Source organism: Chanos chanos, chromosome 1 (assembly GCF_902362185.1).
Source record: "Chanos chanos chromosome 1, fChaCha1.1, whole genome shotgun sequence".
NCBI classification, from domain to species: domain Eukaryota; kingdom Metazoa; phylum Chordata; class Actinopteri; order Gonorynchiformes; family Chanidae; genus Chanos; species Chanos chanos.
In genome coordinates this window covers 40,858,984-40,885,025 of record NC_044495.1, presented here as the reverse complement: position 1 = coordinate 40,885,025, position 26,042 = coordinate 40,858,984, and the positions used below count along the sequence as shown (strand labels likewise).

Sequence of the window (26,042 nt, the reverse complement as noted above, 5' to 3'; positions counted from 1 at the left end):
CTATCAAAATAACCAGATCATTATGGCAGTACAACATCCACAAAATTATTTATAAGACAGATTCTTCTAAAAGTCACAGAACAGTGAAAGAGTAAAATGATCTGTAGTATATTATATGTTTTCAATCTTGAGGGACTCATTTCAAGTTCCCAGTTGTGGCTGTGGGTTGCAAGATGCTGGTAGATAGGTGGTAAAGGGTGATTTTTTTTACTGTAACAAACCACTATAGCTGCATTGATTTGCATTTTAATGTTCTTCCTCTGAGTAAGTTCTTTTCTCAAGTTCAGATTTATTACCATATGCAGTTTGCCTTAAGTGTCAAGGTATATTACTCAATAGTTAAATTTAAAAAAAAAAAAAAAAAACCCACAGAAACCCTCCTTGCTTCCACTGCACTGATTCTTGAAGTACTGTCTTGGATTTTACAGTGCAATTGCAAAGCTCATTTTGTCTGATGAAATAACACAGGACAAGGTCTAAAAATGGTGTTTATTTTGTGCCGCACATGATACAGCATGAAAGCACTGACAAATTATGTTTGTGTGTGCTGAATGTACACTGTTCTGAAATCAGAACATGCCTTTCCTGTAGCGGTGAATCAGCTCTGACACGTCTTCCTTACACACCTTTATCCAGCCATCCTCCCGCATGTGGTAGACTGGGTAAACAAGAGACAAACACATATGAACACACACACAGAGCCACAAAGATCAGTGCTTGCATTCTAGCACATGTCTGCTTTACTCTACCTCCATATGGTTTACAGAAATATTGTTTTGCAATGTGTGCTTTTCCTTGTGGATTTAATTTAGTACCAACATAATTTGCACACGTGATTTCAGAGTCAAATGTAATAAAATGCAAATAGCACACACAATGCATGCAGACAATTTCAAAATAGTTTTCCAATAAAGATTACTGGTCCAAAATTAGCTCTATATCTTCTAATACTTGGGTTCAAGCACTCATTCATGAAAATGTTGGATTCTTGACCATACCAATTCTTCCACCAATAAGGTGAGCTTATAGTGCACTGAAGGGCTAAACACTACAGCAGACCTCAGAGCTCAGTGACTCAGAGCTCAGTCTAATAAGCATAGACTAGGGAATGGTGTTAGGGTACTCACGATTGACAACTCCTCCAGAATAGGCGTCTCTGTGTGTGGCATGGGCTATGCCACGACGGCCCAGTTCATACGCCTCCTCCACAGTCATATCCTCACGATAACCGCTGTCCACCACTCCATATGCATAACTGTTCCCACAGCCAGTGGAGAACATACGGCCTGAGAGACGTGTGCCATTATCATCAACGTAATACAGACCTGGGCCCTTAGGGGGAAATATACAGATCACAACATTATGGAACTGGACACAGTCTGGATATACAATTGTGTTAGTTCAATAGTTTAGTATACTTGTTTAACAAAAGTAATATCACACAAGAGACACACACGTACACACAGATCAGTGAATGCATGCACGCAAACACACACACCATCATGCGTACAGGCTGTACCTTCTTGTCCCATCCACAGATCATGCTGCCCATTGAGAGACCCATGCCTCTGTACCCCACCATCATGTTAGACAGGAGTTTAGATGCAGCCGACACTGAGATCCTCTGATTGTTACGCAGCTTATAAAGTCTAACAAAACAAAAGCACTATGTAAAAATCATGTTTCATCTCGGTCACACAGTTTATATGCAGAGAAAGATAGTAGGCATAAGGGTATGAGAATATTTGACAGTAAGGTAAATACTCCTGATAAATGGTAATGACCAAAATATTTGTTGAAGTCACATTCACAGAGGGCAGAGGAACTGACAATGCTCTTAGAAGGTGCAACTACATCTGTCTCTCCCTCACAAGGCTGGACCAGGTGGGCTTCAAACTCGGGTTGCCAGGGCAGAAGACAAACAACCAGTGAACGCTCCACCCAGGACTAGGGTGAACCCAGATGCAGAGTCAGACACTGGCATGTAGGTTAGATCAACAAGATTTTAATGAAAAACAAAATCTCACAAGTCCAAAAAGAGACAGCTCAATCCAAAAAGGGAAAAAGAACATGAGAACAAAACAGGGAAAACTTAGGCAAAATGCTTTTTCAAAAAACAAGCAGAACTAGTCCAAAAAGTGAAAAACAGGTTCAATCCAAAAAGGCAAACAAAAACATTTCTTCAGACAGAAAACATTACACAGTCCAACAAAAAAAAAAAGAACTCCAATGTCTTACATGAAACAGGACTCTAGAACGCAGGGAAATGGCTCAAAGACTAAGCAACGGGTGAATGAAAGACCATGGATTAAATAGACAGACAAGACAAGACACAGGTGATACACATACATCAATAATGAACAGAGAAATCGAACATGTGACAGGGACAAAACAGAAAGACTGAGGACCCAAAAAAGGAATTACACCCACAGTCATGACACTCTCTCTCTCTCTATACAGTAAAGCCCAAAATTATTCATACCCATGTCAAATTTGGGTTTATAGTGAATTTATATTTGACCAATAGATTTCATCTGGCTGGAAATGACATAAACAAGTGACAAAAGACAGTAAGACATTGTGTCAGAGATGTTAATGATCAATTTTTTTTTTTTATGTTTTTACTAAAAATACCATGTCCAAAACTATTCATACCCCTTGAAATTGTTGCAAATTTTTGAGAAACATTACAAATGGTTCTGGTAATTTCTACCATGTTCTAGAGCATTCTGATCAGCTATAAATTGAGAACAGCTCATGCAGTAGTTCTCTGGTCAGTAACTAGTCAATTGCAAGTCATGGCTAAAACCAAAGAGCTTAGTGAGGACCTCTGATTGCACATTGTGGCTGCTCACAAGATGGGGAAAGGCTATAAAGCCATATTCAAGTGTTTTCAAGTGCCAGTGGCCACAATGCGTAGCATAATCTAAAACCATACAGAGTTCCACACTGTGAAAAATCTAAAATGGCGGGGCTAGGAAGCCAAAAGTGACCCCTGCGCTGGCAAAAATGGCAGTGTGAGAGACCAAGAAGAATCCAAGAATCACCACCAAGGCAATCCTGATGAATCTGAGCAATTCTGGTGCCAACATCTCAAGGCAGACACTTCAGCAGACACTGCACAAGGCTGGTCTCCATTGACACCGACCAAGGAGGACATATATATATATATATATATATATATTAGGGCTGTCAAAGTTAATGCGTTATTAATGAATCAACATGTTATTAACGCGTTATGAACATGTTAACAAGTTAACAAAGTAACGCGTTATCAATGCATTAATGCATTAATGCATTTGACTTTTCACAGAGTCCGTGTCGAGGGGGGGCATTCGCAGGCCATGCCCCCCCAAATGAGTGATTGAGTTCACCCTCGCAGGCTAGGCCTTTAATGCCAATCTTTGCATTTTATTAATTAATTTACATTTATCATATTAAAAGTGAAAACCTTTTCGCTAAAGGAGATGACATAAAAATAAAATTAAGCAAAGAAAAAAACCCACCCTGTTGGTCATATTTGTATAAGGTCACATTTGGGGAAGTAGTATTCTCGTCAGGTGCTTTGGTGCCACTGGTTTGATTCGTTTGATTTGTTGTCATTACTCGCAAAACGTACAGTTAGCATTAGCAAGTCAAACAGCGTTTGGCGCTAATGTTTCAGCGAGAGCAAGCAACTATCAGACTGCACTTCGAACAGAAATGGATATAAGAAAACGTTCCACAAAAGAAAGGCCCAGTTGGTTCAGTTAGCGTTTGAGAGGGATTTAACCCGAAAATGCACAACTGAGTGGAGGGACACCATTCTTAGGAGGTTCAGCACCAACACTCGCCATCTGCAACTCTTCTAAAGATAAGCCAAGCGTTTATTTCACTTTATGATGCCAGCCTTGGCTTTCATTATTATTACGCAAAATGTTGAATGATCACACACACACATAATCACACACACACACACAATACAGATTGGAGGCACCATTGTTCATTATAATCACGTTTAAAATATTTCAGATTTACATAATTCTCAGAAAGTGATAAGACACGCCAATGGTTCAGACAGGCAAGACACATGAGCTCACCCCTTTGTCCAGTGTGCCCAAATATGACAGAAGGAGGCTTTGAGTCAGACAGATAGCCCTGACTCTGCGACACACAGGCAGGTAACTGTAACCCAATACTGTGCTGTGCTGATGAACATAGAGACCTGTTCAGACACACCTGCACTCTTTAGCCAGCAGTCTCTCCCAGTACTGGCAGTCTGCAGCGCTCCCCGACATGGTCCCCAGCAGGTAAGGGTTGATCTCGATCACCTTGTTAGCCTCCTTAGATGCTGCAAAAATAAAAAATTTATATCAACAAAACAAATATCACTGAGATGCAACAGCAAAATGGTTGTACAATAATTTATTGATGGAAACTCGATTTTTTTTTTTTTTTTTGAGATCATGCATCAGTGCTTTACTCTCCTCCAGTCTCTCCTGTGAGTGGGAATTGATAGTATCAGTGTGTCCTAAAATGTCATTTAAATGTAAGGACTGAGCATTCTCACCGATGTAACTTCCAGCTGAGGCCCTGGAGTCCACTGCCACGATAACCCCGTGGCGGAATTTGAAAGCCAGTGTTGTAGTGCCATGATTCAGATCTATTGATACTCCATCTTCACGGCTACATGACTTTAAAAATGCCGTGGGCTGCAGGACAAAGAAACATCACATGCAACTTGTAGTTATGTGACTTCCTTGATATACCGATAATTCTTATACATAGATTAACAGGTGGAGTTAGGGGGAGGATAGAGGGGGGCATTGTTGAACACATAATTGGAAAATGGAAAATCATTAACTTATATCGTCTGGATTCCTGCCCATGAGGTTACACGCATAGATGTCGAGTTCGAAATATAATTTCATTGTGCAAGCCACATGACCTATGAATTAAGATAACACAAACATTTTCGCCACATTTGGAATTCCCCAAAAGAACATTTAAAGATGCAAAATTATTTGAGTAGACCTAAATCTGTTTGTATGCGAACTACTTACATCAACTCCCACAGGTACAGCGAATTCTTGAGATCTGGTCCCAAAACTGAAGTGATTTGGTCGATCGACAAACTGAGCCTCTCTTGCGCCAAAAAACTTTCCACACCGTCTAGAATGAAAATTGTATCCACTGACGTCTAAAAGAGCCATGCTTGCGTAGATTAGCAACAACTGTAAAAATAAAACGTAATTGGAGCTCTATTAAATTTTCGCAAAGCGAAACCAACTAAAGGCCCCGCTGAAATGATTCAGGGAAATGTGAGAACCCGGAGAGAGCGGGGGGGGGGGGTGTAAAAGTCGAAACCGAAAGTTTCTCAGCCACTTCTCTGATTCCAGCCTCTTCCGATATACCACTTAAAGGCAATTGCATGTTTTAATGAGCCAAAATTATGCTAATTCATGATCGTCGAAAAAATGTAGATATATAATGCATACGGACCTTAATTTGGATGAGAAGGATAACCAGGAAATCTTCTGCTCGACGCGCATCGAGCAGCTGTTCGACCAATGGCATCATCTGTGCCCTTGCATCATCAGTTCTCAGGGAGATTCTTTACTCTCAGGTTAGTGTGCCGCTCTTACACGCTCTTACCTGTGTACTAGGGCACACCTGCACTACGAATGTGGGACTGGGTTTCTTTTATTTCGTTCAAATCACAATATGCTTAAAACACATCATAAAAACGCTAAAACAGAATATTCAAAACCACAGACAGCTGAGATACGGAGACATTTTGAAAAGACCTAAAGCAATTGAAAAAAGCACTTACTGCAAGACTTTTTAGTTTTCAGGGTGATTTCTAGGCCAACCTGGTCGTGGTTATTCTTTTGCCAAAAGCCACTGTAAATGTATCCAGAGTGTCATCTCATCTCACAAAGTACCAACCAGCAAGCCTGATACAAAGAGTGAGGAGGCAAATAGTGTTTTTTTTTTTTAATTTATTTGCTTGTTTTTCTGTTTAAATGTTGGTCATATGGTCAGGACATTGAGCACACTCACTACTCTTTTTCAGTCCTGGCTATAGGAGACACAGGGGCTTTGTGTTGCAGCACTCCTAAAGCTGCTACTTGCTGACATTCCAGGCGAGCAGACTGAACTGAATGCTTGGAGCTGTAAGACCATCAACATGCCATTGTTCACTTTGAAACGTTCCAGCAGATGTCACTTTTCAAAATCTCTTAATTAAAGAGTACACAACTTTACCTTTAAACTTTATAACTTGCTGAATCATTATACTGACTTAATATTGAGATGACATCATTATATATACTATATGCAATGTGTAATTTATAGATTATCAGACTGATGAGCTTTTTGGGTCTGATGAACTGTACTTGCACTGAATCACTGAATGGTTTTCTCATTTATTTGTTTATTGGTCATTTTAATCCAGTGTGTCTTTACAAAAACATTGCACCCTGCCAGAATTTTCATCTAATACAACTGGTTTGGGAAATAGATATTTTTAATCTATTTTTGTGACCACTGCCAGAATATTGCAAAGGCTATGTGTAGAACACCCTAAGAGTATTAAAACACGAGGTTAAGTATAGTTAAATCCATGACCCATCATGACTGTCTGAAATGTTCTGTCTCTATTGAAATCAGGCTGTGTCCATCCTCTGAATCATCTGAACCGTCTCCTGCACCACCTCCAGCTCCAGGGGCTCCACTCTCTCACTCAGAATAGGTGTGGTTCCCAGTTTGTACTTATACTTCTCTCGTCTTATAGGAGAGGAGGGTAGAGAAGAGAAGAGAAGAGTTATGATGTTGCCATTGTACAGTCTGTCATGAGCTTAAAAATAAAAAATTACACTCCTACCGCTGATCCCTGTACTGAGATTCCTGGTAGGGTCTGATGTAGTCTACCCCTTGTTTCGTGATGACACACAGGTCAATGTTGTTGCCTGAACCCAGGTCACTCATTATGCCAACATGGATTGCATCTCGAACTAACGCCTTAGCCTCTTCCAGCTGAATACATTGAAGGATTGGCAGATTTTAAATTTTTTTTTCCCCCCAAATGACATAAAAATGAATCATAGTGGAAAGGTTTTTCCCTGATGTAAATCATAAATCCAGTTTTAAATGGATTACACTTCATGTTACATTCTGCTAAGCAGAGTGGATGTATTACAATATACTACAGTAGAAGTGCTTCCCATACCCCCATATCAGGTTTAAATCCATCCTCCAATACCCCCATAGCGGCCAGATCCCCAGAACCTGTGTCAAAATACAAATACACACGCATAATTATAAATCACTTATTCTGTGTGTCATGTTCCAAACTGCATCTCTTGACACACTCACCCATGGCCAGGTAAGGAACCTTATCCATGCTCCCATATGGTCCCACAGTGTAGAGATGACTCCCAGTGCAGTCAACTCCTCCCAGGATCACATTAGCTCCAATCTGGCCCTGATACCTGGGAAATAGTGTCACATGTTTTAATAATTGATAGATCTTTTTAGGTATGAAGGGTGTGTTATTGGTGGGATGAATAATGCATCCCATTAATGAACCTATCTACTCATGCCAGCACTCTACTCAAACACACACACACACACACACACACACACAGACACACACACACACACACACACACACACACACACACACACACACAGAGAGGCTTACATACACGCAATCACACATGCACACTCACACATGTGCACATACACACACACACACACACACACACACACACGCACACCTGAAGAGCATATCCTGTAGAATATTCACTGCCATGACAACACGTGGGTTTCTGCCACTGTTTAAGGAGTAGATGGTGAGATTGGAGGACAGCAGGTCAGTAGTCTTTTCTGTGTCCGCTGCCGTACCTGCTCCACAGCAGCTGTAACAGAATGATGAGAGACACAAAAGGGGAGTCAAATATCCCTTTGGGCTCACAATAAACAAAACAGCAATGTCCAAGTCAAAGCCCCACCAGCTGTAAACTGTGTTTAACAAAGCAGCGATTCTACTCACTATATGTTAGGAGCAATGTAGTGGATTTTGGCACACATCTTATCAGCCACCACTTCACTGGATGTCGCCCGTGTGTCTGCACCCAACACTACACCATCCTGCACAACAAACAGTGCCATTAAAGCTCTACTTTTGAATCTGTGCTTTCTCATTTTGCCCTTTTCGTGGTATGGAAAGGAGGACACAATTTCTCTGTGGCTCATGGTCTTCAAGGCCTTATTAACACTCAACATTTTTGCACCATCAGTCAAAGGCACGTTTGCATGTACTGGTGTTGAGCAAATGATTCTCAAACGTTTCAAAATACCTTACCTTGTATACTACCCCTGCAATTGTGGTCCCTGTTTTCAGTGGTTTGGGTGCCCTGGTCTTACTTTCCCCAAGAGCACTCTCCAGCATGAAATTTCTGTTAAACAGAGATATGCTTGTGTAAATGGAGACAAACGTTTACTGCAACACTTGACAGAAAAGTGTGTTTTATCTTTCAAATTCCGGAATTTGATTAACCTGTGAGAAAATACAGCTAGATATGGACGAAACTGAACAAATAATTCTGTGTGATGTTAGAGTATCGTCATGAAACTCATGTTGTCGGAGTTCACTTGACGAAAATTCATCTACGGTATCACCCTGCTTGTAGCCCGGCGTAGTTTCACTTTTGATATAGACCAGACTCCAGATATATGTTTATGTCTGGATGATCACAGAAAACTACGGAAGTCCGTGGGTCATTGCAAATAAGTATTATTAAATTCTGTCTTACCTGGCCGAATTTTCAAAGTTAAATCCTGATACAGGTGATTCGAGAACACACGACTGCGCCATGGCCACGGATAATTACTTTCCTACTACTCGCTCGTCAAACAAAGCGATTTCCTTGGTGCACTGCTCCCAGTGACCAGCAGAGTCGCCTTTTCAACAAATGCGATATTGTTACTCTTAAACGAGTCCGTCCGCGATTACTTTATGCTTTAGCGAAAATTAACAGCATTCTAAAATGGACAGACATTCAACGAATTCTAAAGTCAACGGTGTCAGCACAGGTGTAAGTATACTTTTCCCTGAATATATAAGATTCGCTTGTGACGTTCGAATGAAGTAAGTGTTAATGCGTTGCATACCGTTCATCACGTTAGTCGTGTCATTTCATCTCAGACTTTCGAGACAATTAAACTGTCGTTTAGACTTAAATCGATGGCTTGTTTACCGCTAGATTTATTTTGCGGTGAAATATTTTTGAACTAAACGTTAAAGTTAGTGAACACACTTCCCCTCGAGACTTCTTTAAAAGCTGCTTTCACTTTTAACCCATATTCATTTTACCGTCATAGGCTAAGGCAATCTTGTCGCTTGAATGCAGAAAACGATCTCGTTAAAAAAGCTGATAAAGTTGTCAGGCTGACCAAACCAGACCACAAGCTTTCTTTCGCGTTCTGAACTGAATTTTTAATCAAAGGAAAGTCTGTCTTGCTAAGTTCCAAAATACCTGGCAAATTACACCACTAGCACCTGGAGACATAAGCAGGTTTTACGAGTCATGTTCAAGCTTCACAAAAAAGAGCATGGGGGACATCGCGAATGTACATCTCGTTCACTGTTTACTAGATTAAAAAAAACCATTATAACCCTTTCATCTGACACTGCACTATCGAAGGCCATTTTGCTTTAGAAAATTAAGAATCCATTGGTACCACACTTTTCTGACATGTAAATGTACCTACTTTTTCCACTGAAACAGACTACCATACTTGCTGTGAAGTTCAATGGAGGAGTTATCATTGGGTCTGACTCCAGAGCTTCCATTGGTGGGTGAGTATCTTTGATTGAGTGTCTTCTTTAATGACACAGACACACACGCACACACACACAGACAGACACACACACGGGAGATTTTTGGCAACTCCTAAATATCTTTGAATCTTAACACAGGTCCTTCGTGTCCTCTAAAGTCATTAACAAGCTGATACAGGTGCATGACAGGATATTCTGCTGCATCGCTGGATCCCTGGCTGACGCACAGGCCATCACCAAAATGGCCAAATTCCAGCTGTCTCTTCACAGGTACACCAACCATTAACTCTCACTACTGTGACCGTGACTTAAGATTTCATCCAACCTGTTCATAGAAGATGTCACAGTTTGGCCTTTGTCACAGAAGTCTATTTTTTCTGTTGATTTTTTAAAAATAAATTTCTGCCACTGAATCCGTACACTAGCCAAACTGTCTCTCATTTGTATGATTTTGTTATCAGTTTGTTGTTTGGTGGGTCTCTTGCTGTTTTGGGGTCCATTTCTTAGTATCCAGATGGAGTCTCCTCCATTAGTGAAAGCAGCTGCATCTATTCTAAAGGAGCTTTGCTACAATAACAAGGAGGAGTTGCAGGCAGGATTCATCACAGCAGGCTGGGATAGGAAAAAAGGCCCTCAGGTTAGTCTCTGCCTCCCTCTGGATCAGATTCAGCCCCCTGGAGAACAATAATGTAACCACAGCTGAGAAAGGTTCAAAGTCCAATCCTGAGATTGGAACTATGGATGAACCTTTGTCGTATGGTTCTTAGAAGGAACCCACAATTCCTAGTTCATTAAGTGAAGAGGTTTTCTGTCATGGTAACAAATTCAGCCTAAGCCAGCTTCAGTCCAGCAGTCAGACACCCTGGCACTTGAGCGAAAGACACAAAGCAATAGCACAGTTAAAGGCAGATTTACTTGCAGTACTGTTCTTGACTGGCACATATCCTGTGCCCGCCTGAACCTCACTCCCAAGAGTCCATGACACCAGTAAGGGTGTTGTTGTATGAGAGAGAGCTCCAGGCCTATTAAAATATTACAGATATTTCACTGTTATTAGTGTATATACTAATATGTCAACTAGTGTACACTAGTTGACCTATTACATACATACCTAACTGCTGAGTTGGATAGGACTGGGTGATGCATTGAGTTTTATTACATATTACAATTTTGCAATTTTGAATTATGTTAAACGGTTTTAGATTGTCATCTTAAGTGCAAAATATGACCTTGGGTTCTTTAAAGACCATGTCTAACTTTCAGGAAACATTTCTTCATTAAAAGGTTCTTAATAAAACCTTGTAAATCATAAAAAAAAAGTTTCATAAAACAAAATTGAATTCCAAAATTAAGTCTAATTTCTGAAAGAACTCTTAAAGGTTAATTGTTCTGGCTTTCATTTTAAGAATGTGCATTCCAAATAATCTGCCTTATACTGATATCTGTTTGTATGTGAATTCCATCTGTTCTGTAGCATTAATATTGTTCATCTCTACAGGTCTACACAGTGTCTCTAGGAGGGATGCTCCTCAGTCAGCCTTTTACCATTGGAGGTTCAGGTAGCACTTACATCTATGGTTATGTTGATGCCAAATACAAACCTGACATGAGTCGAGAGGAGTGCCTTCAGTTTGCCACAAATGGTACGGTACCACCTGTCAGTTGTCCAGTAAAGCTACTCAGAACATATCAGAACATATATTTGTCATTTATTTTTCTTACATCTTTGTTTTTGAGGGGTGATTTTACTATTTTCTTTTTTTTATTTAAACAGCTCTTCTAAAACCTTTGCATTGGGTTTACACTCTGGCAACAGTTGTATTCTCAGCAATATTTCCCTTTTTGTTCAAAAATTCAATCTCTGAACATTAAAATCTCTCTCTCTCTTTCTCTTTCCCCCTCTCTCTTTCTGTAGCTCTTTCCCTAGCTATTGGTAGAGACAATGTCAGTGGAGGTGTGGTTCATCTAGTTGTGATCACTGAGGATGGAGTTGAGCATGTGGTCGTCCCTGGAGACAAACTGCCCAGGTTCCATGATGAGTAGGATGACACAGCAGCGTGGTCCAATCAGCTCTGCAGTGTGGGAAAGTCATCTGTGACTCTCTAAAAGAGCGGCTCACTGAGTCTTCACAGAAAAATACTGTTTATAGGAACAGAATTCGCTACCTTTTCTGTACTGTCTACAACACTGAACAGAATTTTGTGTAAAAAAAATGAGCCTTTGAGATTCTGGATCATGTCTTAAAGTTCCAGTGAACTATTCTGCTTTCTTAACCCCTTAACCTTTATGTTTATCTGAAGTGAGTTGAACTTTGAGGAAAGTTGAGGCAAGATAAACCCACCCATCACATTTCTGTGAGCTGTGATTCAATATTCCATACATTTTACATAGTGTATGACTTGATCAAGAGGGGAATTTGCTTCTTTTCAAACATGGCCCAGTGCTTTCCTCAGCTCATAGACAACTTTGTTAGGTTTCATAATGTACAATTAAGCCTCAGACTTTACTAATAAAAACCTACCGCGACACATATGAAATGATTATTCTGCATTTTTAAAGCACACTCTCCATGTCCGTTTTCACATGTTTTATAATGCCATAATAACGCAGTAAAACGCAATAGATTTTTTTATCTATTCGAATATTTTACTTGTAAATGTGCCGAACTGACATCCTCACTGCAGCTAGCTACTTCTGAGCATGAATTCTGAACACAAGAAAAAAACAGAAATTTGCACCGTAATGATACATCCCGGATCATTCAAAGTTCCTTTCACTGCCGTAAGCGACGACTGAATTTGCTTTCGATTTCAGCGTAAAGCAGGAACTGGTTGAGTCATGTCGGCTGTCGTATTTTGCCAACTTTAAGGATCCATCGGTGTAATAAATTGTTAAAGGTTACGATATGAGGTCGTGATATATGACTAAAATTATTTTTCTCCACAACTGAAGACATAAAGTTTAAGCGTTGCTCGATATCGAGTTTTGCTTGCCTTGCACGTATCCGCGTCTTGGGCGTGTGAAGTCAACAACAGCCAACGCGCTACCACCTCCATTGTCACACACTTTTGGTACATAGTTGAACATAATGTTCGACGACTTGTCTTCACAGCCAGCATGGCTTTCTGAAGAGGTGAAAACTGGGGTAAGTGAGAAGGTTTTAATAGTGTTCTTACCATTAAGAACTTTCGTTCGAGGAAAATTAAACCCTTAAGATGCAAAGGGATGATGTGTTCCATGGGTTTGACATAATGTAGGTTGGCCTAGTTGACGAACTCGTCACTGTTCAAATATATTTGCGGCCAAATTATATTGTATTCTCTCATGGGTTGATAAATAATGTGAGTCAAAATTTGATCTAAGCTTATTTTCTTCACAGACGACCATCATAGCCATTGGATTTGAAGGTGGCGTAGTACTGGGTTCCGATTCGAGAGTGTCTGCGGGGTGAATGTCTCTTGGCCTGCCTGTTTCTCTACACCTCTCTCTACCTGTATCTCACCTCTTAGTTCTCCCAGAGCACCAAGCAATCAAATGGACACGTAGCGAAACCTTTTCTGTTTAGAAATTAAGTTAATATCACTGTTGGGGTTTGTACGCGAATTCTTTGGTGTCGCTAGCATTCAGTGATCTGCACTTACCTCAAATGCAAGAACTTCCAGCAGCTGTAATTTTAGTGTAGGTCGGAATCCAAATTATGTGGTTGGCATTTTGACCTGCAGGCCTATATAGAATGGGAAGCTAGTTATTAAGAATTAGGCACTACCATATGTACTCTTTCATAAACATTTATTATGAAGTGTAGTCTGTTTTAACTGCTTTTTAACCTCCCTCACCTCTTTTCTTTTAATAATAATAATAATAATAATAATAATAATATTTATTTAGAGCCCAATATCACTATTTATAGTCTCAAAGGGCTTCACATGTCTATAACAAAGTCAAATCAAAATTATATCATGAATGAGTTCGAGAAAATAGATAAGTCTTTAATTTTGTTTTAAAGGTATTGAGAGAGTTTGCTTCTCTAACTTCTTTAGGTAAACCATTCCAAAGGAATTCTCTTCATTCTTTACAAGGTCATAAACAATTTATGGCATTTCTTAAGAATCATTTTTCCCTTCAATTGTCTTAGGGCATCTGTGGTGAATCGGGTAATGAATAAGCTGTCTCCTCTCCATGACAAGATCTATTGCGCTTTGTCTGGTTCTGCTGCTGATGCCCAGACCATCGCTGAGATAGTCAACTACCAGCTGGATGTGCACAGGTACTGACCACAAAATCCAGCTATACCATAACCCCGCATCTGGCAAATGGGACCTCAGCTTCATTAAGCAATTAGGCATGATTAAGAATCAACATACCCATTTGTTTAAAAAATGGACTGAATGATACATATTCCTCTTGAGATCCACCTTGCATGCCACATAGTGTATTCCCCTGTTTATCCTTCCATAGCTTCTACACAGACATGATCAAAGTTAAGTTTAATTTCTCTCAGGATAACAGATCCCATAGATGGATGGTGCTCCACACATTGGTACAGTGATTAACTCTATATTTGGCTTGCTGCTCTTTTGTGTCTTAGTGTTGAGGTGGGAGAGGACCCCTTGGTTCGTTCTGCTGCTACGCTCGTGAAGAACATCTCGTACAAGTACAAAGAGGAACTGTCAGCACATCTCATTGTTGGTGGGTGGGACAGAAGAGGAGGAGGACAGGTCAGTGATCACCTGATTATAAAGAGGAAGCAGCAGGATGACAGTTTAATGCAGCGATAAATTACACTCTTAGACAACCTCAGTTGCTGAGTTGGCTGCAGGTGAATCTAGGGAAATAGCACGCCACATTCCTGTGCAGATGTTTATAAACTGAGAAGTGAAATGAGTGGTAACTGACTTTGCATGTGTTGCCAATTGCTGTGCTAGTCATGACCCTCAGGGATTGGTGCAGGGGTTGTGTCATAATATCACATGTATGTATAATACTAACATTTCCAAAAATGATGTCAAGTGATTTGCAGTTCTTTTGTTGTACCCTGTCATAGGTCTATGTGACTCTGAATGGCTTGCTGTCCAAACAGCCCTTTGCCATTGGTGGTTCAGGTAGCTCTTACATCTATGGGTTTGTGGATGCTGAGTATCGCAAGGGCATGAGCCGCAGGGAATGCCAGGAGTTTGTAGTGAATGGTGAGACTTCTTGGTTTGTTTCCATGATTGATATGACTCATGGTTTCTTAATACTTGCATTACCCTTATTGTAGTGGCAAAATTTCGGCTCTGTGTTTCGTTATAATTAAGCCACTTTTTTCACGTGGGCACACTAAAGGTAACTTTTGACTCGCCTCTGTATCCAATGAAAACTTTTATTATTCACCACAGCTGTGATGCAGGGTACTCACAACCAGGTCCGGGTGAACGTCGGCATCGTTTATTTTCAGGTTCATTAAGCAAACAGAATCATGTCCAATAGTTGCCTCACAGTTCTTGCAGTTGTGATCATATTTACATCACAGGATCACAATGATAAATTTATGGATGGTGGTCAAAAGATTGTTTGCCTCCAAGCGCGCTCATGTCTAGAAACATCTATTTGGCAGCACCGTTTTTATTTCCTGACCAGTCTAATCTCTACACATGCGCACTAGGGGATCTACAATAAACCAATCAGCATGTCACATTAAACTTGATTCCACAACTGACACCTACTTCAACATGTACAAGGTAGCATAAAAGATGGCATTATTCAAAAGCAAAAATATTATGAACAAAAATCGTTCTCACAAAATTTGGCTCTTAAACTTATAGTTTCTCAAAGTTTCTTGTAACCAAGACCCTCTACCTAACTATACATGTAAACTGCTGATCTTACACCCTCACTCTGACTTGACAGCAATTTACATGATGGTCCTGGGCTGTATTTCTTATCTTAAAGATTTTATATAAATATAAAGTAAATGAAAACTCAAACTCACTGAAATCCCGAGATTCAAACTATTAAACAAATGCCCAACACACACAAAAACACCCCAACTTCTTGAACTGACTACATCTCACCTACATATTCTAACCAAATGTAACAATAATAATATACTCTTTCTCTGTTTCTCTCTCTCTCTCTCTCTTTCTCTCTCCCTCTTTCATAGCACTCACCCTGGCAATGAACAGAGATGGCTCCAGTGGAGGTGTGGCTTACATTGTCACTGTTGATGAGAATGGAGCTGAAGAGAAATGCATACTAGGCAATGAACTGCCTACATTTTTTGACCAGTAAAAAAACAGAACTTCTCGTTAAAGTGTGCATTAGACGTTATTTTGTCAACTTCAGGTGTCTGAAAATAAAACAACATATTTAATAACATGCTGAACAGATTATTTGTTAACAAATATTGTTTTGTCAAATACTGATATCAATAGGTTATGTAGAAACAGAATTGTAACATCAGTGTTTCAGAATTTCAGTCTAATCTACTAATCTACTATTGTGTTTGCATAATTCATAACTGCATGTACATTTTCATATGTGGCAATTAAACTTCGTGAAATGAATTAAACAAACTCCTGATCAGTTGCATGCAGTGACGCAGTACTTAAGGTTAAATTAACCCCCTTCCATCATGGTAACTTGTCAAGCACTTCCGTTTAATATATTAGGTCCTCAATATGTACTCTGTGTGCTGAACAATACCCTATTAGACGTGCAACAAGTAAAGAGTGATATGATCCGATGTAGGCTGCACTACCACTATGAATTTCACCACTGGACTGACTCATTTGTTGCTAGGTAGAAATGAATTAGGCAGGTTTTGAATGATACATATTCCACTGATGTATGCAAGCAGAAGTTCGTATATCGGTATAACTTCAGACAATGAATCGAAATTTATGACTGAATTTTTAAATTATGAGCTTTTTTAAATGGAGGGAGCGGAGCTCATGACTGCTGTTGTTAACACTAAATTAGAGATAATTTATGCCCCGTGTTATTACATTTAGCGTTGCAATAGATTCTTTACAGTAGTTTCCAAACCGTTACATGATTAAACGTGTCTTGGGGGTTGAGTAGCGATTAAGACCTTTAAAAATATAGAAATGACTGGACTTATATGTAGCAGTGAATCTAAACTGTAACAGTCCTGTTGTGGCAGACGTGAAAGAGCCAGTGGGAAAATCCCTCTCCGGGTAAAAGTGAAACTGAAGGCGAGCGAACTGAATGATACATCTACGTTTGTGAGGAGGCTGCAAGCTTAAATATTATATAATACATATAAGATGCGGGGGGTTCTGGTTGTCGTTTTGGCAGTATGTGTGGACTTAATCGTGTTTACAGCGTTGAACTACGTAGAGAAGCGTTTGAAAACTCCCGAAAGAGGCTTCGATTGTACCGCTAACTTGTTTCGTGAGTGGGCTGAGGCTGGACTGAGATGGACATTGCTTTATGCCGTATTTGGCAAAGATGGGCCAAGCTCCGTGTTTAAACGCTGGGTCACAACTCACTGTTTCCTCTGTCCTGTCTTTGAAACTGGACGGTCAGGCCTTTTGGGCAATTCCCCAGCTGAGAAGACAAAAATGTGGTTTATTGGTACTGTTGCTACTGCAGCGGCATGTTTGTTTTGGGAGATTACTTTTGCCGGTACAAAAGAGAATAATAACGGAGAGGAGAGAAAACAGAAGGCTCGCGTTCTGTTCATGAGAGTGATTAGCTTATACAGACCGGACTACATCTTATTATTTGGAGCATTCGTTTTCTTGGCTATGGCTGTACTTTGTAAGTAGCGAAGCATAAGCAGTCGATTCTACTTGGTCACCGAGTTTGATATGGTGTGAATGTAACTCATGTGTGTGTTTGTGCGCGCGCGCGTGTGCCCAGGTGAGATGTTCATCCCATTTTACACAGGAAAGGTAATTGACATCCTGGGTTCTCAGTACCAGTGGAACGATTTTCTGTTAGCCATTATTTTCATGGGAGCGTTTTCTTTTGGAAGGTCAGTTCACAAACTTTAATTCCCTGTAAGCATTGTGAAAGTGTAAGCCTCGAATATCAGTGCTGATAATATGTGTATGAATTTGTGTTTTAGCTCTCTCAGTGCAGGCTGCAGAGGGGGCCTCTTCATGTGTGCTATCTCCAGCTTCACCTGCAGAGTGAGGGTCCAACTGTTTGGCTCCCTGGTGAGGCAGGAGATTGGGTTCTTCGAGACCATAAAAACAGGTGGACCCTCACACTAACACTTCTTTTAATCTTAATTGCTTTCATTTCACCATATGTTGAAATGCTGGACTATATCTTATCCACCATGTCACACACAAAATGTTATTGATTATACTGGGAGCATTCAAATCTAGTCATGGTAAGCTTATTTTTGTTTTGCTTTCTTTGACTTTTGGACAAACTTTAAGAGTCAAGCACAAGATTTGGAAAGTAATGTTACATAAATGGTGCCCAGAATGTTTGGGGATATCTTTACAATATCTAATAGCTGCTTCATTTTGGGGTTTTTTTCAGAGCTAGTGCCTTCATGGGCCGTCTTACCATTCCTTTTCCTGGATGAATGAAATTCAAGAAATTTTGCTTTCATCTGAGATGTTAATGTCAACTCCAGTACAGAACAAGGGCTGAAATTGATGTTCTAAATGCCAGTGTGAATCATTGCCTACCTTGAGGCCAGAATAACAAAAAACATCAGTGTGACACCTCTGAATGTGTCTTGCAGGTGACATCACTTCCAGACTGTCTATGGACACTACTCTGATGAGCCAGGCCGTGGCTCTGAATGTAAATGTATTGTTGCGCACTTTCATTAAGACTGTGGGAATGCTGTCTCTGATGGTTGGTCTGTCCTGGAAACTCACCCTGCTTGTGCTGATGGAGACCCCACTGACTGGCCTACTGGAGAGCATCTATGACACCTACTATCAGGTACTAAACACAAAGAACAGCCACAGAAAATTAGCTGGCCCTTGTGCAGGAGTTAACAATATGCTTTGCAAGGTCTTTTGCATTTGTGTCTCAGAAAATGAATAATGTAGTTAAAACACGTCTCCTCTACGATGCCCTGAAAAGAAAAGATTGTCCTTGCTATAAGGATCTGAGTTTGAACAACTGCAAGTGGTCACAAATCTCCTTAAAGTCAGAAGAGTTATTTTTATCCTCCAAATTACTGCTCACCAAGTCAAGGATGTAGGTTTAATTTCACAACTGTTGGAGACAAGTTTCTCAAAGGTCCCAACTCATCCTCTTGCTGTATTCATATTACACCATGTGCGTGAGGAGCAATCTTTCTGGACAAACTAAGTGAGATAATTCACTGTGCCTAATACATTCATTTACAAAACACATTCACTATTGTGACAATTAGGATCAGCCAAACAAGTAAATATATGACATTTACACACCCCAAAAAATAACTACCAACACATTATAGATTACAACACACAACTATTGTAGTTGTATGAAAGCATTTTATTGGGACTAATCAAAAGATGCCCAAAATCAAAGTGAAAGTATACACAGGGATAAATGTGCACTTGTGCCACCTTAAAAGAGCTAGTTATTGCGACTATGATTAAAGCCGCTTCTTCTTATTGGACAGTTGGTAACACTTCAGATGGTTCAGAGGTATCTAACAGATACATTTACATTTATATTTCAATCTGTTTTACATAAACTAGCATTGCTAGCTAATCTATGTTACTGACTGTACCAGAAAATCTTGTTTCAGTGATCAATGAAACTACCACACCATAGAAAAGTAAAGTTAGGGTTTGTTCACCAGTTCTATAGTCTTGGTGATTGGTTGTGCCTGTGTGACATTAGAAATACCTGTTCACATGAGATTTCAGGATGTACCAAGTCTCAGGATTTACTAAATATGCTTTGCAGTGTACTGCTCTCCAAATAATAAGCCCATGCTACACTGTGTAAATCAATCAAATTAGTATATGAAAAGGTGCCGGGAACAATATGGGGACCCTAAGTATATTACTCAATACTACCTGTTTGGAAAAGAAAAAAAGATTCCAGTATCAAAATTATTAGGCGGGAAATTTTAACAGTCTCTTGGTGTTGGTTGGGGAACGCATCCTGCAGTTCACATTACTGACTGGTTCTTGCTATGTATATTTCATGATACTAGTTAAGGTTTTATTTTCAGGCTTAGGTGGATTCACTGTGGCCATACGTTCTGTTTAATCCAATTGTATTCTTCCGTGGGTGCAAGTGCTGGGCCAACAGCATGCTGGTATCACAAGGTCCTGTTAGAACTCACTAGTTTAAGAAGAAGAAAACGGCAATTAAAAAAAAAACGACTGGGCAGATCAATTAGCTGTATACAGCACAATACAACGAATGAGGACGGACCTGTTACTGCGGGAGTAAAAAGCGACTGGAATAAGAATAATAATAATAATACATCCTACCACTAGGGATGGAAGAGCAATATATGATTGCTGTGCGATGACATAATGAATATCCAAAGACTTGACATTAACTGTGTGAGCTCAACATTTGGTGAAGACACTCTTATTCCATATTACATGCACTTTGGGCTAAATTTACATATATTTCTTCTTTATTTTTTTTGGTGTTAAGTATGGTCGTTAATCACATAAGTTGTAAGTCAGGGAGAGGCTGTATTTGTTATTTACTGTTCCCTTTGGACAGCAGTCTCACGCGTCACAGATGACTACCAAGGCGAAAGACACAACAGTTATGATTGTATTGACTGCATCAGTGTGATTTGTTGGGAAATACCTAATGAGTTCAGAAATGAATCCTGTTGAATTTCATCCTTGGACATTGTAGAGGCTGTACAAGGAGGTTCAGGACTCTATGGCGCGAGCAAATGATGCAGCAGCGGAAGCTGTGTCAGGCATCAGGACCGTACGGAGCTTCAACACTGAACAGAGCGAGACCTGTCGCTACGATGACCGCCTGATGGACACTCATAACCTCAAGACACGACGGGACACAGTAAGGGCAGTGTACCTGCTTGTGCGCCGGGTGAGTCTAAAGATCTTAATCTCTCATTTATGCTCTTGTTTATGCATATATGTGTATATAATGTCTTCATGTCCATGTCATATATTTAGTGTTGAAGATGCCAGAAATAATTCTGGTCTTTCAGCACCTGTGCCACACTAATACTAAAACACTATACAAATATAAATTTTGCCAGATAGTTACCCCATATAAACACATATATACCCCTTATATGCTTATAACAAATTGCCCACAGTTATGCTTCTTCTTTAAGATAACTATGTGGTAAATGGCAAGTGGTAATTTATTGACAGTAGAGATTGTTGAGACAATAATAAGTTGTGCTCTCTCTTCTTTCATATATATGCTCTCTCTTCCCTTGTCTTTCAGATGGCAGAGCTGGGCATGAAGGTGGCCATGCTGTACTATAGCAGGCTATTTATTCAGTCAGGAGAGATGAGCACAGGGAATCTGGTTTCCTTCATCCTTTACCAGTCAGACCTGACTGATAACATCACGGTATGTCTCTCTCTTACCTGGATGTGTCCAACACATGGCATAGATAACTATGACAACAACCATATGACAATATATAAATATTGCAGAGTCTATAGAATATAACAAAATGTATCTTTGATGACAACCTATGTTCAAAATTTTACTCAGAAACGCAAAACCCCAAAAGATAATGAACATGAGGAATAGTTATTACTCATGTTAATGACAACTCCATCCACTCAGCATTAACATAAAATAAACAACTATAATGATGCCAATAGAGAGAACAACAGCATGAACAGCATGAATGACATTTGGAATGATCTCACGCTTTGGATGATATCCTGCTCGACATAACCTAATAACTTTTTAACGACAAGGCGCAGCTCCCAAATGGAGTTTGAGGGGGTTTTTTGTACAACTAACTGACCACTGAAAACTTGGTCAACTAAGACTCTTCTCGTTGACTAACAGTTTGGTCGACTATTAGGGGGCAGCCCTAATAATAAAGCTGTTGGTCAAATTCATCTTTAAATTAGTTTATTGTGTGTTTTGTCTCTTTTTGGGAGAATTAATTACAATCAAAATACGAGCGTGGTGAGTTGGAGAGTCTGTAACCATAACTGTACAAAAGCATGTGAAAAGAACAATCACACTACTTAATGGATAGTGAAAAGGCAACCAGATGAACTAATAAACACAAGATCTCGCAGGATTATGTACAATTTTATCGTATGTGTATTATTAACATGATATCAATATTTCATTTTTTAAAATATCATGGTTATTGTCAATACTGGTATATCATGACACCCTGATTTCAAACAGTGATGTAAATTAAGTATGAAGAAAATTAAAAATATACATGATATTTGCCAAGTGTATATTTTTCAGTGCTATTAATTTGATCACTTTATTCTGGTTTCTGTGTATGCCAGACACTGATCTACATCTTTGGGGACATGTTGAACTCAGTGGGTGCGGCTGGAAAAGTGTTTGAGTACCTGGATAGGAAGCCACTTGTGCGCATAGATGGAAATCTCCAACCAGGCACTCTGAAAGGATGCATTAACTTTCACAAAATCACCTTCTCCTACCCCACAAGGCCTGATCTCAAAGCCCTGAAGGTAAATCTCACTTATTGGTTACTATGAAATGCCTTAAGACATGTCACATTATATATGATCTTATGATGTATTACACTTACATTGTCAAAGATGTGAGATATGGTGTTCATATTTTTGTTATACACCCAGTGTTCACGGGTCTGGTGGATTCACAACATTATTGCGTTTTTAAAACAATTCAGCCATAAAATTTAGGTAAAATACCTAACAGAAAATGTATCAGAATGTAGTATGTGTAAATATGAAGCCCAGAATTCACTTTGAGTGGGATGGTTGTGCTTCTGCTTGTCTCAGAGTTTCTCTCTGGAGCTGAAGCCAGGTCAGATGACTGCATTGGTTGGCCCGTCTGGTGGGGGGAAAAGTACCTGTGTGAGTCTGCTGGAGAGGTTCTACCAAGCTCAGGATGGACAGATCCTACTGGACGGACAACCACTGGAGAACTACCAGCACAGTTACCTGCACAAAAAGGTAACAGTGCTGTGAAATACTTGGCCCAATGAAATCATCACAAATTCAGTGAACAGCAATGTTGTATTACTGTGGAGTATCTGTAGAATGTATTTAGAATCATTAATTATAACTCATACTGAAATACCGGTAATGCTAAATTTCTGGTTAGGTTATGACATAAATGTCAGAGTTGGATCATGGCACAGACTAAAATGTGTTAGTTAATTGTGTTCATTTGATAGTACCTCAGGTTAACTTATCTGTTTGCTTGTGAATTCTGAATATTTGTTAGCTATGACTAGGTTTTCCATTTTGGATCAACAAGAGAATGCAGATTCTCTTGTGAAACAGTGATTTTCCAAATAATTAAAAGTAGAAATAATTAGAAGTAAAATTCTGGCAACAAGGGGGCAGCACGGTGGTGCAGTGGGTAGCGCTGTTGCCTCACAGCAAGAAGGTTTCGGGTTCGGTTCCCGGCCGGGTCCTTTCTGTGTGGAGTTTGCATGTCCTCTGCGTGGCTTTCCTCCAGGAGCTCCAGTTTCCTCCCACAGTCCAAAGACATGCAGGTTAGGTGAATTGGAGACACTAAATTGCCCTTAGGTATGAATGTGAGTGTGTTTGTCTGTGTGTCTGCCCTGGCGACCTGTCCAGGGTGCTTCCCTGCCTTTCGCCCTATGTGCGCTGGGATAGGCTCCAGCACCCCCGCGACCCTAATCAGGACAAGCGGTTTAGAGAATGAATGAATGAATTCTGGCAACAATTCAAAAACACTTTCCCACCATAAACTAGACTGTTTTTGTACCTTTTCTTTCCACTCCCAGTGTGTCATACTGAGGATCCTGTGTATGAAGAATGTCTTTTTACCGATGATGTGCAGACTATTATGTACCTGACTCCTTTATAGTATTACTCTGTAACAGAATGCACAGACCACACCTGTATTTTAATGATTATAGTTGCATGACCTGCCTGCTTGGTGCTATGCCAAGCAAGTTGTCTGTCAGCACCAACACATTATTGTCAGCCATTTTGTGGTTATGTGAAACTGTACTGAAACTGAAACAAAATGGCTGTAACTGAAAACCTCAGTGACTTAGAGTGAAACTCCTTTTTAATTACACATATAATAGTTTTTACCATAAATCCTGTCTCAGTATTCAAATTTACTTCACATAAAATCATAGAGTGTAAAAAAAAAGAGCGAAACATAAAGAAACTAATCTAATCTAATCTAATATGATACAATATAATATAACATAATAAGCACTGAGCTACAACTTAACTTTTTGATTCTTCAAGAACTGATTAACATATTTTTTTAGAAAAATGAGACATCAAACAAACCTAGAAGTTAAAAATAACACAATCCTAAATGTGAGTGACTGAATTGACATGGTGATATTCATCACTTTTTCCAGGTTGCTATGGTTGGCCAGGAACCTGTGCTCTTCTCTGGTACCGTGAAAGACAATATTACATATGGTCTGACTGACTGCTCACTTGAGAAGGTACATGAGGCTGCCTGCAAAGCCAATGCCCACGGCTTCATCTGCCAGCTGGCGAAAGGATATGACACAGGTGAGCATCCTGGTTCTGAGATTTCATTTCAGACACATTTATCAAGACAGCCTCACATAAATGGCCCAAAACTACAGGAGACCGCCTCTGTGTAGATTCATACAAATACTCTAATAGTGGTATAACAAAATCTATAATATAATAATCACAAATATTATTATTTTTGGTTCATAGTCTGATTACAGCAAAGTAGAAATACAAACAACTGTACTTAATTTTCATACAGATATTTGTATTTTTATCTGTTACAGGAATAATACACTATTAAAACTTGAAACTTTCAAGGACATACCAAGGTTCTCAAAAAACAAGCATGACTAATTTTTCCTCTTCTTTTCTTTTTTTTCTCATCAGACGTTGGAGAGCGAGGTGGTCTGCTCTCAGGTGGTCAGAAACAGCGAATTGCCATTGCTAGAGCACTGATTAGAGATCCACAGGTTCTCATTCTGGATGAGGTGACCAGCTGTCTGGATACAGAGAGTGAACACATGGTAATGTTGAGCACTGACCCTTATTCATCATACATAACACACACACATACTCACACATAAACACATTCCACGCACTGGATAATGTCCAAGACTTCATCACCTCAGTGAGGGCTTTACCAGTCAAGTCCTGTATGTTCTGTAGGTCCAGCAGGCTCTAGCCAGCTGCCCAACCCAGACCCTGCTGGTGATTGCTCACAGGTTAAAGACCATTGAGAAGGCGGATCAGATTGTTTTTATCAGTGAGGGGATGGTGCATGAGCAGGGTACTCACCAAGAGCTGATGGACAAGAAAGGAACGTACTACAAATGGAGAGAAGGGCTCTTCACCAAGGGAGACACAACAGAGAGGCAATAACTGTTATCAACTGCTGTCATAGTGTCCATCTGACCGTCTGTCTGTTTGAAGTATTTCCAACATTGCTAATTCATACTGCTTCAGTGTCTTTATACTGAAATTAAATTGCTTTGTGTTAATATTCAACACACATCATTTTCTCTAACAGGCTTAAACTTTGGGTTGCAGTAAATACCTAACGAATGAGTCTCACACACTGGTACATCAGTTAAATGTATTCAGACTCTATGGCTTCATAACTGTCTATTTTATAAAGGGTTACTTTTATTTTATGTAAGAGTGAAATTTTGTTTGTTGATGAAATTAATAAAAAAGAAGTGATGACACTACTATAGGTGTCTTTACTCTCTCTATCCTTCCTTCTTTCCCTTGTGAAGGACTGATCATCACTTCTAAAAAAATCTGATTAATAAAAATGCTTAGTGAAGCACCAGACGACAAGTTGTGGATCACTCCTATTATGCAGTAAATTTCTGAGCTTACAACCTTTGGAAAAGTGTAATTTGTCATGTTTTTAATATTTGATTATCATTAGAAAATTAACATGCTGTAACAACCTCGCCTCCTCCCTCGCCAGTTACCGCCATTCCGTGCTCAGCGTTGCCGGTTTGCTAATCACTGGTCTGATCACCCTCCTCCTGCACACCTGCCCTCACTTTAGTTCAGTTATACATCTCACTATTTAAACCCCTCCGTCAGATCAGTCAGTGCGAAGTCTACAACTTCCCTGTAAGAGCCATATA

General features: G+C 39.7%; 5 protein-coding genes across 5 annotated transcripts; 3 read left to right on the top strand and 2 right to left on the bottom strand.

Annotated features, from left to right (window-relative positions):
• Positions 1-545: 545 nt before the first annotated feature.
• On the bottom strand, positions 546-5,192 carry psmb8a (proteasome 20S subunit beta 8A). Its single transcript, XM_030790143.1, has 6 exons — positions 5,043-5,192; positions 4,550-4,691; positions 4,219-4,330; positions 1,520-1,649; positions 1,128-1,332; positions 546-658 (listed from the first exon to the last, which is right to left on the bottom strand). The coding sequence occupies exons 1-6, from the start codon at positions 5,190-5,192 to the stop codon at positions 570-572; spliced, it is 828 nt and encodes a 275-aa protein (XP_030646003.1). The 3' UTR covers positions 546-569.
• A 1,366-nt stretch (positions 5,193-6,558) lies between these two features.
• Positions 6,559-8,860, bottom strand: psmb13a (proteasome 20S subunit beta 13a). The gene is made up of 8 exons (XM_030790157.1): positions 8,799-8,860; positions 8,348-8,441; positions 8,036-8,133; positions 7,761-7,901; positions 7,357-7,472; positions 7,211-7,269; positions 6,866-7,017; positions 6,559-6,768 (listed from the first exon to the last, which is right to left on the bottom strand). The coding sequence occupies exons 1-8, from the start codon at positions 8,858-8,860 to the stop codon at positions 6,648-6,650; spliced, it is 843 nt and encodes a 280-aa protein (XP_030646017.1). The 3' UTR covers positions 6,559-6,647.
• Positions 8,861-9,022: 162 nt separating this feature from the next.
• psmb12 (proteasome 20S subunit beta 12) lies at positions 9,023-12,352 on the top strand. Its single transcript, XM_030767380.1, has 6 exons — positions 9,023-9,080; positions 9,774-9,844; positions 9,965-10,096; positions 10,334-10,463; positions 11,325-11,469; positions 11,742-12,352. Exons 1-6 carry the CDS (start codon positions 9,033-9,035, stop codon positions 11,867-11,869), a joined length of 654 nt encoding a protein of 217 aa, XP_030623240.1. The 5' UTR covers positions 9,023-9,032; the 3' UTR covers positions 11,870-12,352.
• A 404-nt stretch (positions 12,353-12,756) lies between these two features.
• psmb9a (proteasome 20S subunit beta 9a) lies at positions 12,757-16,096 on the top strand. Its single transcript, XM_030767368.1, has 6 exons — positions 12,757-12,971; positions 13,206-13,273; positions 13,962-14,093; positions 14,415-14,544; positions 14,871-15,012; positions 15,969-16,096. Exons 1-6 carry the CDS (start codon positions 12,915-12,917, stop codon positions 16,094-16,096), a joined length of 657 nt encoding a protein of 218 aa, XP_030623228.1. The 5' UTR covers positions 12,757-12,914.
• Positions 16,097-17,094: 998 nt separating this feature from the next.
• Positions 17,095-25,336, top strand: tap2a (transporter associated with antigen processing, subunit type a). The gene is made up of 11 exons (XM_030767355.1): positions 17,095-17,590; positions 17,693-17,807; positions 17,901-18,031; positions 18,534-18,739; positions 20,624-20,821; positions 21,191-21,319; positions 22,237-22,425; positions 22,720-22,893; positions 24,294-24,453; positions 24,808-24,944; positions 25,087-25,336. Exons 1-11 carry the CDS (start codon positions 17,095-17,097, stop codon positions 25,297-25,299), a joined length of 2,148 nt encoding a protein of 715 aa, XP_030623215.1. The 3' UTR covers positions 25,300-25,336.
• Positions 25,337-26,042: the final 706 nt, after the last annotated feature.